General features: G+C 46.2%; 1 protein-coding gene and 1 long non-coding RNA gene across 7 annotated transcripts in view; one reads left to right on the forward strand and one right to left on the reverse strand.

The window, feature by feature from the left end:
• The window catches only part of Meis1 (Meis homeobox 1), a 136,465-nt gene extending 123,759 nt beyond the window's left edge, over positions 1–12,706 (reverse strand). Inside the window, exons 1-6 of one of the 6 annotated variants that reach the window (XM_078029105.1) lie at positions 11,872–12,703; positions 9,789–10,015; positions 7,743–7,884; positions 7,143–7,193; positions 6,299–6,349; positions 4,721–4,867 (exon numbers count right to left, since the gene is read on the reverse strand). In XM_078029105.1, the coding sequence (XP_077885231.1) occupies positions 4,721–4,867; positions 6,299–6,349; positions 7,143–7,193; positions 7,743–7,884; positions 9,789–10,015; positions 11,872–11,883 (630 nt within the window). In that variant the 5' untranslated portion in view covers positions 11,884–12,703. Of the gene's footprint in view, positions 1–4,720; positions 4,868–6,298; positions 6,350–7,142; positions 7,194–7,742; positions 7,885–8,057; positions 8,132–9,788; positions 10,016–11,871 lie in introns of those variants that run through there. The other 5 variants (XM_078029102.1, XM_005322079.5, XM_078029103.1 and 2 more) reach the window with 5 other exon arrangements.
• LOC144369358 (uncharacterized) lies at positions 4,863–6,148 on the forward strand. Its single transcript, XR_013428940.1, has 2 exons — positions 4,863–5,179; positions 5,930–6,148. It is a non-coding gene; the product is annotated as an uncharacterized LOC144369358 (long non-coding RNA).
• Positions 12,707–16,519: the final 3,813 nt, after the last annotated feature.

Below are 16,519 nucleotides of genomic sequence, written 5' to 3' on the forward strand. Positions count from 1 at the left end.
TACTTTTTTCCTTATTGTTTTTCTAGAATGTTTTTTAAATGCCTCTATTAAGAATCAATATATCCCTACTCTGAAATTGACACATAAATACACATTAAAAGCCAAACAGAAAGTAACGATAAAAAAACACACCTGGTAAACAACTAACTTTTAATTCAAAGGATACCAAGCAATAAAGGGTCTAGAATGAACATCCCAATTAGCCAGTGTAGTGACAAGCAGTCAACACCTTATTATTTAATCATTAAAGAGAATCTTGCCATAATTTTCCTTTGACATATTTCAGAAAAGGAATTAAGAAGACACCACACGACCCACAACAGCAATCAAAAGTAAAGTTAGATGATACTAAGACCCTATCACTTGCAAGGCTTGTGTACTGAGAGGTTTTAGGATTAAGTCATTAAGCCAGACCCTATGAAGCATTTACAATTTAAATAAGATCTATCCCAAAGTAAGCATTTAGAAACAAACTATCTGACAAAGGAACCATTTGCTGGCCTCCTGCTGTTTGGGTCCAGTTTTTAATTTTTTTTTTTAATTTTTTATTGGATGAAAATGAATTGCAGACATTTCTAACATTAGTAAATATCCGCTGGTCCCATCTATTATTGTTATTTTTTGTTTGTTTCTTAAAGCAGCATATTCAATCCACGAAGGTCATTAGATTATTCCTCTCCTTACTATCCTTCCCTTACCATGAAATCCCCCTAGGATGACTCTCCATACCACTTTGGAGCCAGGGGACGTTTTCAATCAACTCCTACTTCAATTTTAGGAATTATAACCCAAAGTATGCTTTAGAAACAACATTCCGAACTTCAGAAATAAAACATTCGCCACCAAAGTTCCCAGGCCCTCATGGGAACCAAAGCCACTTGGCCTAGGTCGGCCCTAGATCCCCCAGGCCTGGAGCTCTCCAGCCAGGCTGCACAATACTAGCGGCTGCCCCCACCCCACCCCAGAAAGCCTGCCTACACTTGGCATTTAACCTGTCTGGCTAGCCTAGCCTTCTGGTTTCATCTCCACGAACCACATTACGTCTCCCCAGACGTCAAAGACAAAACTGGATTAACATGCAACAGGGCTCCCAGAGCAGGCCCAGCCCTGGACAAGGAGCTGTTAAATGCAGATTCAGACGAGGACCCCCAGGAGAGCTACTGTTGAATAAAAACTGTAATCCAAAGGGACCATTTATCTGCTTCCCGTTCCTTATGGGGAGAACCGAGGCCGCTGCTGATACCGAACACAGGTCCAGCTAATCTCGGCCCAGAGGAGGCGTGGCCACCCCAAAGGAGACCTTGCCCCCCACCACCCAGATACTTGGCTTCTCCACTCTCTTCCTACCTGTTCTTGGAGTTTAAAAAAAATGCTTAGATTCAAGGATTGATGAGCAACAGACAACTCTGGGAAGGAAAGGAAAGCGAGGGCTCCTTCCAGGAGTGCGGGCCAAAGTCTAACATCTGGGGTGCCAGGCTCTTCTGCGCCTAACCCTTTTGATGTCCTCAATTCGCCTAACCCTTTTGATGTCCTCAATTCCACGATTCTCTCCACCAGTCATGCGCCCCGCTCTTCTCCTTCCCTGACGCCAACCTCACCAAACCCTCGCCTCTCCAGGGCAAGGTGATCTCCCTCTGGGTCCGCGCCGGGGTGCCAGCCCGGCCCTCCACCCACACCGAAACTGTCAAGTCCCAGACTCTGCTAGCTGCCCCAGACCCTGGCTTTGGGGGAGTTTGAGTGCCGAGCCCGGAGCGCGGCGGTCGGGAGAGGGCGCCCAGGAGGCCCGCGGCTGCAGAAGGTGGCTCAGCGGTGGGACCTCCCGGCGGCTTCCAAGACTTGGGGAGGGGGAGACAGCGGGGTGCGGGTGGGGGTGGGGGGAAACTGGATTACAACTTCTACTGGGGTCTTAATCTGATAAAAGAAAAGAAAAAGAAAAAGACCCAAAGACCCAAACCAACAACACTACATCGCCAAGTGGATTTCCTCCGACTTAGCCCTCCGGGAGACCCGCTGGTATCAAAGTCCTGGATCCCAGATCCCGGAGTGGTTGGCAGCCTTTGCGCCCTCCGAAGGGGAAAAGAAAAAAATAAAATAAAATAAAATAAACCATGCCGAGAGCAGGCCCTAGAGACAGGGGAGTTAATGAGTTAAGGAGGCCCAGTGCTCGCACCACACCCGAAGCGTCCAGTGCGGGAGCGCACCCCGCTGCCAGGCTCAAACTGGCTGAGCCACATTCGCAGACAGGTGAGGAGGCCATCTTTTCGGATCTGGGCCCTAGAGTATCTTACTAGGTGTTCAATTCCCGTGGGGACGGGAACCAGGCTCCAGTCCGGAGAACTGGCGCCCAAAGGCTGCCCTGATGCTTGGACCTTCACTCCCCAGCTCGGAGAGGGAAGCCCACCCGCATCCGAGGCACAGTACCTCTAGCGCCCTGCACTCTGCGTTTGCCCTCTCCAAACCCAGTCCAGACACACTCGATCCTGGCTTCTAGGAACCGGACAATAGACAGAAGGATTTGCTGCTTTCCGCCCAACTGAGATCTGGGGTGAGCCCCCAGGGGTTATGCTAGAGAGCCCCCACGCGCACAGGCCAACAGCGCCACGAGCCCAGCCAAAGCTGCGAAGCCCACTCTTAAACCACAGGGACTGGATGTACAAATCTTATTTTATCGATAGGAGAGAAGAACAAAACGCAAATTTTCACCCAAGGCAATTATACACCAATCTTTGCATATCTCAAATTAACTGGGTAAGGAAAGTTTAGGAAAGGAGTAGAGGGACAACTCAAAGATGTTATATCAATTTTGTATCTCTTCCCCCCCAAACCCCATAACTTTGGTTCTTTATCTTAGACTTTAATAAAATAATGATTCGTTGAGAAAATGGGGTATAAATCTTCATTTTGGAGGCAATTAAAGTGTTGATTTCATTCATGCCCCTAAGCGATTCTTGTAATTTGCTCAAATAGCTTTATGTACCCAGCACTCCGGAGCTTTTAGAATCCCATTTTCTAGTTAGGCTTGTTGGATTACAATTTTTATTCAACACAGCTACCCGAGGGTTCCTCAGCAGAATCTGCATTTAACAGCTCCAGGGCAGGGGGCTGAGCTAAGGGTAAGGCCCAGGAACCCCCAGGGTCAAGGCTGAGGTGCCTGAAGTTTTCCCACCTGAGCAGGGCTATGCCAGGATCGTTCTGTGCACCCGTCTACACTGCTCAAAGTTTCTAACTTGCCCAGTAGTAAGGAGGATCCAGTGTGTTGGTGTTTTAAAGCTCTGCTCTGCCGCACCCCTTATGGGCAAAAGGAAGAATTCAGTCTAGGATGTGGGGCTTCCCAGAGAAAGTCAAGCTGGACATTTATTACTAAGAAGAAGACTTTGAGAGAAGAAAACCTTAAGATGATACCAAGAAAAAGGTGCCAGGTTAGAACTATTCAAGACAGCGGCTGCAGAACTTGCAAAGGAAAACTGTTGGAGTAGCTGGCCTTTGGCTTAACAAAGACAAGCAGATATCTTCCCCCTAAAAGGGATTCACATGGCAAATCCCAAAGAGAAACAACTCTGGGCCTTCACTGATATGGGAGTGGGGAGTGGGGTGCAGAGAAGGCTGCAATCCAAATCTCTAGACTCCTTACAACAATTCTCAGCAGAGCGGTCCTGGGCCCTGTTTCATCTCACTCACTCCTCACATTTTCACTTTCATTGAATTTTTGCAACTCATTTGACCCAATCCAGAGACACGGTGGCAGAAGAAAGAGAGAAACTGGGAGCAAACAGTAGTGTCAGGGTGACGGAGGGAGAGAAATACCGCCTCCCCACCCCACCCCCCAGCAACTCCAAATGAAAGTAGTCCCCACTTAGCAATACCGAGCCAGAAAGGCCTGGAGGGAGGACGCCAGAGGAGGGGGTACAGCAAGCAAAGAATCTTAGTACAGAGCAAAGACAGAGCAAGAGCCCCCACCCTCCACACCAAGGGAACCACCAGGGTGTCCCTGACGCTGACACTTCCAAAAGCTGCCAACCCAGAGGGCCCAGAGCACGTACCAGCTGGAGGATGAGTGGAAAGGAGGAGGAGAAAAGTCCATATTTATCTGTTTTTCTAACCTCGGCCTGGTCTTATTTTTTTCTATTAAGTACAATAAAATGGGCGAGCTTGCAGCGAACACCGCACAAAGCAATGTTCAGTGAGGTCTAGAAGCGTTCGGCCGAGGAAAACTGACAAGACAGGCTAATGAACCGTACAGACAGGGAGAAAATAGCCAGCATTTGCTAGATTTCAAACCCTGGCCGTCTCTCTTAGACCACCTATCTTGGATTTATTCCTAATAAAATAAGAAATAAGCAGACCCTACACTTTTCTTTTCTTCAAGATAGAAGGGGGAAAATGCTCATGAACAAAGCCCTACAATCAGAGGCGGTCACTGGCAGTTAACACTCCCATTATTATAGAGGGTAAATAAAATAAAGACAAAAATTAAAAGCGACAAGAAACAGGTCAAGTTTGCAGCCAAAGCTTTTACAAGCTCATCTCTCCAGGTCGAATCCCAGAGCCAGCCTTAATGAAGCAATAATAGCCACATTATTCAAAAATTTTCATTTCGATGGAAATGTATCTAAAAGGGACTTAATCATATGCAAATAATAAAAGGAGGTGGTAGTGACCCAGCAAGCAATATGCATACAAATTTTTTTTTCCACGGATGTTGAAATTGAAAAGCGCATACCTGGTCGGTTAGATTTGCTGATCTTGTTATATCTTCACTGTCTGATTTTGATCCTCCTTCTCTATCGTCTATCACCAAATCGATAGGCATTTTCCCTTTCAAACAGCTAATATACCGGTGGCAGAAATTGTCACATAATTCGTGTACCTACATTATGACAGAAATAAAAAAATGGAAATATAATCAGGAGTGCATAAATGACATTGACAAGTGCAATCCACCCCCCTTGTGAGATCCAAACTTCCAAATAGGGGAAACACAGGGCAATTGTCCTCCAGAGACCCCCAGACGCATCCAGAATTAGGAATAACTTTCTTTTCTTGCAAAATAGAGATATCCCAGAAAATTGACAGTGACAAGATGATTCACAGGCTACAACATATTCAACACCCGTGTTAAATTCATCTGCTCCTGGGGCTGTGGCCATTAGAGAGGTGACCTGCGTGGGTGACATTTAAGGTAAACTATTTAATTTCACCCAGTTACTTTACCATAAATTCTTTCCCAAAGTGTCTAAGGAAAAAATGTGAGTGTGTGTGTGTGTGTGTGTGTGTGTGTGTGTGTGTTTTCAAAGGATCTGTGCTGTACTAACATAGGATATATGCCTGACAACTAAAGTCCCTATAATATTTATAATAATTAGAGTAACCATCCATAAGGAGCATCTCTTAGGGTATTTCCTTTTAAAGGAGAAGGAAATCAAGCTGCTGATACTCATGATATTTTTTAAAAAACACAGTCATAAAAATGTATCAAATTGATTTTAAAAAAAAAAGAAAGGAAGGAAAGAATGACTCAAAATAGTTAGGTGTAAGTGAAGCGGACCCTTACAGGCCCCAGGCACAACTGACAAGCAAAAATTCACAAGAAACCCCAGCGTGCTTGCAATTTAATGTTAGTTTGAATTACAATGCATTAAGTTTTTATTGCTGAGATTTATAGAACAGCTAGCAAAATCATGTTATCCCACACCCTTTCTTGAGTGCTAAGGTGGGGTGGATGCATGATTCGCAGATTCAAGAAATTGACACAACTATCAACCCTGCTTTGTCTCTGCAAAAGGTTTAATGTGCCTCCCCCACCACCTCCTCCAGACTCCTTGCCCACACCTCCTCCTCCCCCTCCGCCTCTTCTGTGCCTGACCTGCTGCTGCTCTCAAACTGTCTTCCAGAAACTCAGTAAAACTAAACAAAACTTTTCCCTCCTCAGAGGTAGCAAAGAAGAGGAGGAAGAGGAAGAGGAAAGACCACAGAGATATTAACCCGAGGAGCAAACTCAGAACAGCATTCTATCCATCAATTGAGATGCAAAGAATAGCAACTATTTAACAAAAAGCCAGCTAGGTATTAAGAATGAACACAAGGCTAAGGCATTTGTGATCCCGGTTTTAGTGGTCGAAATTGTAATTAAACTGCGAAGAGAAATGGACACTGAGATTGGCCTTGACACTAATTACCAGAAAGAAAGACATTTATGCAAATGTCTCAGAAAGCCTGAACTTCAGCCATTTTCAACCCTGCCATTGGTGTATTTGGGGGTGAGAGGGAAGTAAAGGGGAAAGAGGCTAGAGATGATTACCTTCTCTAATTCCAACAGATGAAACCTTAATACTTGTATGGCTTGAATCATCTGCAAAGATACAAAAAGAATGAGCACCTCATTCCTGGTTTGCAGAAAATTGGCTGTCACAGCTCTAGCATCTCCACCCCCACCACCCCCCAGTAAACAGAGTTATTTTGATTTATGGCAATAACACTAAAACTTAATAGCAACGACTGGGTACCATCTAGAGGTTTATATTTCTTAAGGAGAAAAAAAGAACTAAAACAACAACAAAGAGTCTAAGTGGGGATCATAAACACTCTCTTCCCCTTGCAGCTCTCTCCCCTTTCTGTCCCACTGGCCCCACCCCAACTCCAAAGGGCTCCTGCCCTGGGCTAGATGTTTCCTTGGAAGGAGTGAATGAAAAATATTCCAAATTGCCCCCTAAATCGTAGCTTTTCACATTGCAAACTTTCTGCTACCTTCTGTACACCTCTTGGGCAAACTGGTGGTTTGGGGGGGCTTTTGCTCCCGTCGCTGCCCTCGTGACAAGACTTTGAGGGCTGGGAAGTCCGCAAAGTTTAAGCACACACGCTGACAGGCCCGGAGATAAATCCCCGCGCTGATTAGAGTTGCACAGCCGTGCTGTCATAAAAAACAAAAGCTCGCGTTTCCCTGAGCCGGCTCGCCCAGGCCCTCTCGAGATGAATTTATTTCCCCGGGACCTTGTCCCCAACCACTTATTCGTGGACGGAAAACGTTTGCAGCCTACTTGCAGCTAAGGGAAAGACCAGTCTAGAAACCTCAGGACTCTCAAAGCAAAGCTGAAGGGCTGGGCTGCCAGGGGGAGTGGTGAGGGGAGGAAGGGGTCATCTCTTACCAAGTTATCCAGTTCTGGATTAGAGGAAAATAGAGGTTTTTCTGCGCGAATCTAGATGCAAGTGAGAAGGAGAGGAGAGAAGGAGGGGTTGGGGAGGGGGGAGAAAGAAAAAAAAATTGAAATCTGGTCACCTTCCTAGTTTCTTGCCTCATTACCCTGTCGGGGGCAGGATGTAACCTCCGGGAGGGACTCGGTGACTCTAGTTCGTCCCGCGCGCAGAAACACTTCAATGTGAATCAAATAAGCCGAAAACAAGCCCAGAGCTCAGTCTTATTTCTACTCAACTACACTGCTTGGGGACGCTGCTCAGCTCGCCAAGCCCAAAGCCCCTACATCGCGTGATGTTCCTGATTTTATTTCACAGAGTGAGTTTTCTGCGTTAGTTTATGGATGGTGAGTGGGTGTGAAGATGGGTAATTTCGAGTTACCCGCAAACACACACTCGTACAGGAGGAAAATCACAGAGGATGCAATCGCCTGGCTTAGGGTCGACTATTTGCTGGCTACTTTTGAAAATGTCCTGGCTGTATGTGTTCAGGGGTAATATGTTCCTTTTGGTTTCTTTTACTTTTTTTTTTTTTTAACATTTATTTTGCTGACCTGTTTGGCGAACACGGCTATATCTTCATTGAATGACTCTGACGAGCAGACGTCCCCGCCCGCCACCCCCGGCTCGCGGGGGGTACAAGTAGCTAATTCACATTTCTCAAAAATCAGTGCTAAGAGAGGGAAGAGGGGGTGTCTGCAAGAAAATACAACAGTCACAAACAACACAATGGTTAGTCCCTCGTCAGTGAAAAAGGAGCCCAAGAAAAACTGCCGGAGGAGCTCGAGGCAGAGACCCCCTCCCTGATTTTGTCATCTACTTTTTTCCCCTTTTCCTCCCCACCACCCCGCGCCCAGGTGACTGCTCACCTCCCCTTCCTCCTAGGGCTCTGAAGTCGAAGGCCCTGAGCCATGGACCGTATCTGAGGATCGGTTCAGCATATCTGGCCGGAGAAATTGGCAACATTTGCTACGAATAAAACCCAAGCGGTTCCAGCAGCCATTTTGAATTAAGTTTCCCACCCCGACAAACCCTCGTCCCTCCGCAGCACATTCAGGACCTGGTGGAGGTGAAAGGCGCTGGGCGCGGGGGAGGGGTGGGAAAGCTCCTTCTTGTAGGTTCCTCCAAGGCGGCCGCGCGAAGCCCAAGGCTCCGGGATGTCGGTAGCAGGCGCTCAGCTAACTTGGGGCAAGGACCTCTGTGGCTTCGGGACCGACTGTCACGGGGCTGCACCTAACTGATCCCTACCCCACGGGCCCTTGGAGAGCAGGAGGCCCCTCCTCGTCTCTCTGAACACTCCCCTCCCTTCGCGATACCCCCCACCGCCCCCCAAAGAAAGTTCCATCAAATAGTCCTGCGGTAAAGCCTTTCATTTTGTCTCTGCGGAGTGGCAAAGCAGCTAGTATTGTGTAGGGCCTAGAGGTCGCTTGTCTTAGCCCATAAAAAAAAAAAAAAAAAAAAAAGAGAGAGAGAGAGAGAGAGAGAGAGAGAGAGAGAGAGAGAGAGAGAGAAAATGCTTCTTCTAATGCCCAAGGAGGTGTCTCAAGTCTTTTATTAGGTCTCACAGCCCAGCTGGGAATTTAACAGTTTGGGGTCCTTTTCAAAGCTTCCCCAAATGTTCTGTCCCAGAGCCCAAACCATTTGCACTTAACGCAACGAAGAGAATGCTGGGATTTAAACAAGCCCATCGCACAAGGGACCAGAAAATAAAGCAGAAAGATTTTTTCCCCCAGCGGGGAGGGTCAGCGTTGCATGATTTTTAAAAAAATATATATATATAAATCAATTAAAATAAAAGTTGCTTAAAGTAAAAAGGGCTCCCAAAATTCACCAGCACACAGTAGGCACAAGTGACTTTCAAAAGGATTTTTTACTAGTGCAGGGTTTATGGGATGGCCGAAGACCCTGTGTAAGCCGCGGCCAGTAAACCTTCAGCGCAGAGCACCCCGCATTTACTTCTTGCTCAATTCTGCAGGTTTCACCTTTAAACACAAAGTACTAAAACGCCCAGAAGTTTCTAATGTCTGTAACAATTCAGAGCGAGACCCTCTCCTTGACTTCAGTGGTCAAACCTCCTAAATGCAAAACATGCTCCCCTTTGCCTGACCTGCAACTGTCCTCCCTTGACTTTATTGTGCGCTGGCAGAGCCAGCATACGGTTGCTGAGTAAACTTAGCAAGTCAGAACAATCGGTGGCTTAAAAGATTTTCCCTTAAACTAAAAGTTTCATTCCAACACAAAGGCGCCTACATTTAGAAACCCCTAACGCTCTCCCAGCGAAGTGGAGCTAGGGAGGACTCCGACCCGCTGAGCTGGAGTCTGAGAGGGGATGAAGAACCTTTAGGCAACTTCTCCGGCACTGGGTCCCCTTTGCAGCCATCACGGCGTTGGAGCCGGACGCTGAGCCTGAATGGAGCACCCGTGGAAATGCGGGGCGTCGATGACTGCAGGCCGTCTCCCCATTTCATGCAATGCGAATGAATAGTCACCAGCTCTATACCTCCAATCCAGAAAGCTCTAACCTTCCAGTTACCAAGGGCACAGGGAAAGAGTGGAAGCATCGCGTCTCAACTACTTAACTGCTTGCCCATTGTACCTACCCATAAATGGCATCTTTATCTCTCTTTAAAGCGTCATTGACTGAGGAGCCCATGCTGGGGGCCATGGCGTTGGTATGAGCTGTGTGCGGGTACTGATGAGAGTGCAGAGGAGGCCCGTGGTTCAGATGGTGGACCGGCTGCATGGACCTGGCTGCATGCGGGTCCCCATACATCGTGGAAGGGATGCCTACTCCATCCATGCCCCCGTAATGGGGTAGATCGTCGTACTGCATGACAAACAAGAGAGAAAGAAGGTTCAGAAGGCCAAGCAGGGGCACCGCAAGGCTCCGAGCGAGCTTAGATAAAGTCAGTCCAGCTGGATCCTTCAACCCGGAATTCGGTGGCCTTGCATCTTTAAAGTTGAGATTTCTGTTTTAAAAATAATTTTTAAAGTAAAAATTCTGGGATTCTCTGTAAGACTTCTTTGAGATGAAGGTTCTTGCCCTAACTTGTGTCCCTATCAACTAGTTTAGAAATTCAGAATCCTTTGGCAAGGAAGGAAGGAAGAAAGAAGGAAAGACAGAGGCATTCTCCCGGAGGGTGGAAGGTAAAGCGTGCTTGTCTCTGGAGGAGGAAATTGAAAATCACAATAATAAAACGTGCCAGGACAGTGCAGCAAACCCGCCTAGTTTCACAGCCCCTTCACATCAGGGGGATTTTTTTTTTTTAAAGTTATGATGGGAACAGCTACGCCAAGCACGTGAATACAGACAGGCTTCTCATTTTATTTCCCTGCCAGCGTGGGGTTGGGCAGTCCTGCAAGACACTACATTTCCTTGGCTTTCCAAGACAAACTCTGCTAAATTATACAAAACGATCTGATCCCCTTACATGTGAAACTCAAGTTAGGGTAGTTTTTCCTGTACCTTACAACTGAATTTAGATTTGGGTAATTTCCCCTCAAAGTTAAAGGAAATCTATAGTTGAAATAGTTAATATTCTTAAAAAAAGAAAAAAGAAACTCTTACGAACTTTCTCCTTGGACTAAAAGTCAACTTGGCAAATGTTACTCATTACGTTTAAAGCAAATTCAAAAGCAAATGCACATACAATGCCATCTTATTCTTCTAGGAAAACTACTTTCATATTAATTGTCATTTGTGTGTGTGTGTGTGTGTGTGTGCTAAATTTAGCTGTTTAGGTTTTCCTAATTGCTTCATTTTAGGCAAGCTCTTTTCCCAAGATTTGGAGGTGCTGAGAGTGAAATGATTTTCAAAGAAAAGAGGAATTGCCACTTTCATCTCCTTAAAGCCAGAGGTGTGAAAAGAGTTTGGAAGAACGCTGACATTTGCCTGAACCAAAGGAGTAAAGAAAAATGTGTCAGCCTAGTAACTTTCTTTTGCAAACAGGGCTTTGAGGGCCAGGACACAAATTATGCAAGGAAGGCTTTTTGTAGACCCCCTTTCTTTTAAGAAACTACCTCAGTTGGGTTGTCATTGTCTCACTTTACTCTCACTGCATTTCCATTCAAATAGGAATATTGGGGAAATTAGTATTGCATTTTAAAAATAAGTAGCTGTGTGCTTAGTATCCAATTAGAACAGGGCTTATCTAAGAAAAACTTGCAAAGTATTCCTTTCATAAAAGTCCATGCAAATTAAAATTAGTTTTAACAGATGAATGTTTTCCCAACCAAAACCCCCACTACACTATGACTGTTATTTGCTTTTAAAAGTGAAATACTTTTAATGATATTAAAGATGAGCATAATCAATAACATATCAGAAGTTTCCAACTGCTTATTTTAGTTTAAAAATAACTTTAAACTTTTGATCCCTGAATATTCAAATTGCAGACTTGTGTATCTGTTTGTTTTTTAAAAACAGATGATTGCTCAAGAGCTTGTATTTTTATTTATATAGCTGTTGGGTAAAAATCTACAGAAAACTTGACTACTTGAATTAACAGTTACAAGCAACATACATAAGTCTACTAGTGCATTGAATAAACCCTCTCGCTTTAGGCCACGGCTTTAGGAGCCTCATTTAAAAAGAAAGAAAAAGGAAACTTTTTAGCAGTGTCTTTCAGCCACGTTTCAATTTAATCTTACATTTTAGTTCCACAATTGTTTTTAAATACGTACCCTTTGCGCCATCGGCCTCTCTGGCTCCCTTCCTACTTCAACTTCTAATAAATCCTCTTTAAGGCCAGTGTGAAAAGAAACAAATATGCAAACTCCCCGGGAAAAAAAAAGAAGAAAAAAGAAACAAGCACGACGAAAAATTCCTTAACGTCTCCAGCAATGTGAACTACTGGTCCCAGATCTTCGGTCTACCGGACCTGAAGCAAAGCACCCGAGTCACTGAACATAAAAGCGCTCCGTTTCCAAGACAGCAGCGGGGGCAAAAGAAAAAAAAGAAGAAGAAGAAGAAGAAGAAAGAAAGAAAGAAAAAAGAAAGAAAGAAAAAAAAGGAGCAGATCTTCTCTCCCCCAAAAAAATCAGTTAAAAAAAAAAAAAAAAGAGCGCCCCTCAGACCCAACTACCAAATCTCATGGCTTTCTGCCACTCCAGCTGTCAATCACAGGCGAGGTTGTCAACGTGGTGAATGAATGATCATCCGCTCTGTCTTCTTCTGGTCAGAACACCTCAAATGTTAATATTCAAATGCACAAAGCCCTAGCGCTTGCTTCCCTTGAATCAGTCCTAATTCCTAATCAGTTTCTCTCTTCTCTCGCTCTCTCTTTCTCTTTCTCTCTCTCTCTCTCTCTCTCTCCCTCTTTGCAACTGCTGCACTGGAGGGAGATTAGAGAAGGAGGGTTAAAAAAAATGTCTGTCTGAGTTTGTCTTAAAGGAGCCACGATCGATGCTGCCCGCTTGCAGTCCCCGTGCGTGTGTAAAGTGTGTGTTGCACAGGCGGAGAGGTGGATTCCGACCAGAATGCTAGAACCCGGAAGTAGTGGTGGCCATAACAGGTCGCGTCTTACACAATGCATTGGGCTGCAGCAAGTAGGCTCCTCGGCAGGGGTGGGTGCGAGAAGCGAGCTCTGGCCGCACTGGAGAGGCAGAAAGGCGCTCCATTAAATCGCACGCCCAGGCACAAACACCATACATCCAGGGCAAACGCACACTAAGGCAGGCAGCAGCTCCCGGCCACCGGCCTTATTTTTCGTATTTTTTTTCCCTTCCTCCCCCTCCAGACTCTCTCCCCAAAGCGGACGCTCTTGAAATAAATTGGGAATAAAAGCGGGGCAGGCAGCAGCGGGAGTTATTTTGCACAGGGTTCCGCGCATAGACTTCAAGACTTTCCTCGAAATTATTGGGGTCTGCCAGTATTTTTCGGGGAGAGCGATGAAGCGCAAAGTACTGAATCCTCAGAACTAGACACCCCCGAGGAGAAAAGTCAAACCCGGAGCTAAGAGAAGAAGAGAGAAGCCTGAGAGGGACGGGGAAAGGCTCTGCTAAGGAGTCCTGAGAACGTGGGGTGGAGGTAGCTCGGGCTTTCTGCAGACCCAGCTTAGAGTTTTTTCCGCTGTCAAAGGTGGACGCCCGGCCGAAGAAAAGGAAATGCTTGCATTTTGTCACTTTGGGTCTGGACGCCCCCACCTCCTCACTCTGGCAGCCCCCAGCCCAGCCCCGTCGTCCTGCGCAAAGTGAGAGAGGAAGGGAGGGAACAATGAGCTGAGTGCTGGGAATGTGCCCCCAGCGCCTGTTTACAAACACCAAGCTATTTATGATCGCCGGAAAGCGAAACCTGACGCGGGCTCAGAGCAGCCCAGACCTTGCGGGAGGAGCCGAAGCCCGGGAGCCGCCAGGAGGAAGGCTCTTTCTCGGACCCGCTCCGGGCGAGGTTGCTATGCGCCCTGGGCGCGGCGCGACGGGGCCGAAGCGCTCGGCTAGAGCTGCGGCAGCCGCCGCCTTTGTCTTCGAGGCGCCGAAGAGCTCCAGTCTTGGCCTCTCTCGGGCCTGGAGGGGCTCCGCGCCCCCACCTCTTTCCCTGGCGACGCCCGACGCGTTTCTCCTCATTTCTCCATCCCCGCACTCAGCTTTTCTGTCCCCAACCCAGCTCGGCGAAAACTCCTAGTGCCAGTGAAAAAGAAATCCACCTCGGGAGCCGAAATTTCAGACAAAAGCTGCCCGTACCCACAAACTCGAAGTCTTCAACCAATCACTGGTTTTAACTTTCTCCCTTTAAAAACCTATTCTGTTGGGCTTAAAATTTGTTCCTTCTTTGAATACTCCCACTCTGAACTTGCCCTTTAGTGTTATACTTAATGTTATTTTCGTCTTTATTTTTTCTGCCGGCTAGCTCGGATCAGCCTAGATGGTTCAGCCACAGCAGCTCTACTAGCAGCTGGAAACCTCACATCCCAAACAGGGCTCGCAGCTCGCTCGGCTCGGAGAGGATTTTTTCCCCTCCCTCCAGCTGAAACCTCGCAGAAAACTCCCCCTGCGGTCGACTGGAAAATGAGCTCACCCAAATCTCGGTAGGCAGCCGTGGAGGAGGGCTCCGCCAATCAGAAAGCGCCCCCGCCCAGGAGGCCGCGCATTGGCTGTGGGGAAAATCAATTATCAAATAATCGATCAGCAGGGAGCTTCGATCTGCCGGGAATGCAAACTGCCAGTCCCGATTCCCGCCCTCAAGGTGGCCAAAAGGCTGACTCCCTCAAAGCAGCCGGCCCTGACTCCCAACGCCCCCACCCCCATCCCACCCAGCCAGCTGCGGACCAAACCCTCACCCCAGGGAAGGGGGGTAGTGGAAAGAGTTTTGAGAAAGATTAAGGAGTCTCTTCAGGCAGAGATTGTTTGGAAAAGGTTAGAAGTTCCGAAATGTATTGAAGTCAACTCTTAGGCGCAAAGTAAAAGAGACTGGTGCATCTGTCGAAGAGATAGAACTCAAGTTTCTGTTAAGTGGGCTTCTGAGAAACTGAGGACACAGCTCTATTCCAGAACCTAGAGCTGGAATCTGATTCCACCAAGTGCACAGTAACCTCCCTTGGCGACTTCTAAGGCTTCTTTTAGCATTCCACACAATGACGGGTTGCTTTACCCCAATAGTGGAGCGTGTCCATAAAGCGGAGCAGAGACCTCCCAATCTCCTGTATGCCACCCCTGACCCCAACACCGAACTTGTTCTATGTAAGTCTGAAGGACTGACACAAGTTCACCCCAAGTCTACAGATTCGCTTTGCCTTGAAAGAGATCCAACTGTTGGAAAAAAAAAAAAATCCCCAGGATCTCTTAACATTTGCTTCTCTCTCTTGTGTTTCTTTATTTTTTTTTTTTTTTGTCTTCAACACTCAAATTTTAAGTGTTTTTTCCCACCCACCCCCACATTCTTGTGTAGCATTTTCTATTACAAACACCCACAATACTCCCTTGGGAAGTTGATATAGGCCTATGAGTCAAAGCCAAGGACCAGGGGAGCCAGGTGAATTACCTGCGCCTTTGTGCCTGAATCTATTACCCCAACCCCTGGGCCTATTCGAATGAACTTGAAAGCAGAATTTCAGGTCAAGATGGAACCTCCCGATCTCCCGAAGGCGATTTTTGTTTAATTTTGGGGAAGCTGCGTTGGCAGAGCCAGGCAGCACACTTCTTTTCTGAATATGCAGAGGACTAAGCTGGGCCGGCAGCCTGGGAGTCCTTCTCCAACTCCAGACTATTTCTGCCGGCCGACACCTGAGCGCCTCCGGATGGCTGCTAGTTGGGGTGTGAGCGCTGCTTCTCTAGCCTGCCTGCCAGGCATCAACCCGACCGGGGGTAGGATGGGGACCTGAGGGGGCGGGGGTGTCAAACCAGACAACGACAAGGGCACATCTATGTTTATGATCCCTAAATGAACTGCGAGGGGAATTGTGTAATTATAATTTAACTGAGAGAATTTACTTCGAAATACACTTTAGTTGAACGTGGTCTTTAACAGCCCTAGAGTTTCTCTAGCAGACTTAGGTAATGGGCTTGGAGTTACCTCAACCCTGCACCCAAGTTTTCAAGTTTGAAAAAGGGTCAGTTTTGATATACAGTATATATTTTTGACAACAGGATTTATTTTGTATTGTTGCTTTCCAGTATTTTTTTCTTTTGTTTCCTAGCAAAAATTAAATAAGAAAGTTCAATTAATGAATTCTTTTCAAACACAACCCAACTCTTCAAAGGTGGGGGAAAAAAACTAGGTGTGTTTTAACCAAGATATGTCTGATTACTTCAAAAATGTACTTTAAATACCCACACAGAAATTTTCTTTGAAGAATGAGATAATTTGAGTTTGTGAGCTTAAAATAAACTCTTGTGAGTTTTGAAAAGTGTCTTTCCTTTTATAACTGTGAACCTAATACTACTTCTAGGCCTTTATATGATTAATTCTGAACAATCAAGGAACTAAAACACTTTTACAATATAATTACAGTAGTACAAATTGTTTGCCCAAACCTCATTCTGGATAAGGATTTTACAATTAGCAAACAGTTATTACAGTTGGGGCTTGCTGAGAGAAATTGCACAGAAGACATCTAGAGTTGCAATATAGTAGCCATAAAAAAAAAAAAAAAGCTACTCCTTTAGCAGGGCAGCAGTTAATCATCTATTAAAAGGAAAAAGTGAAGGGACAGTTTTAGGTATCTTAGCTTAGTAAACTATGCCCATGTTTATGCCTGTTCTGTGACTGTACCTCTCCTAAGTTTATTTCAAATAGTTGCTTTTTAAAAAGGCAATAAGCACATTTATTCTGCAATAACTTGACCTGGTGAAGCATTCTGGCACTTAGCATCAGCTCTTGTAATGCAGGCCTTCG

Source organism: Ictidomys tridecemlineatus, chromosome 12, assembly GCF_052094955.1.
Source record: "Ictidomys tridecemlineatus isolate mIctTri1 chromosome 12, mIctTri1.hap1, whole genome shotgun sequence".
In the NCBI taxonomy this organism is placed as follows: Eukaryota; Metazoa; Chordata; class Mammalia; order Rodentia; family Sciuridae; genus Ictidomys; species Ictidomys tridecemlineatus.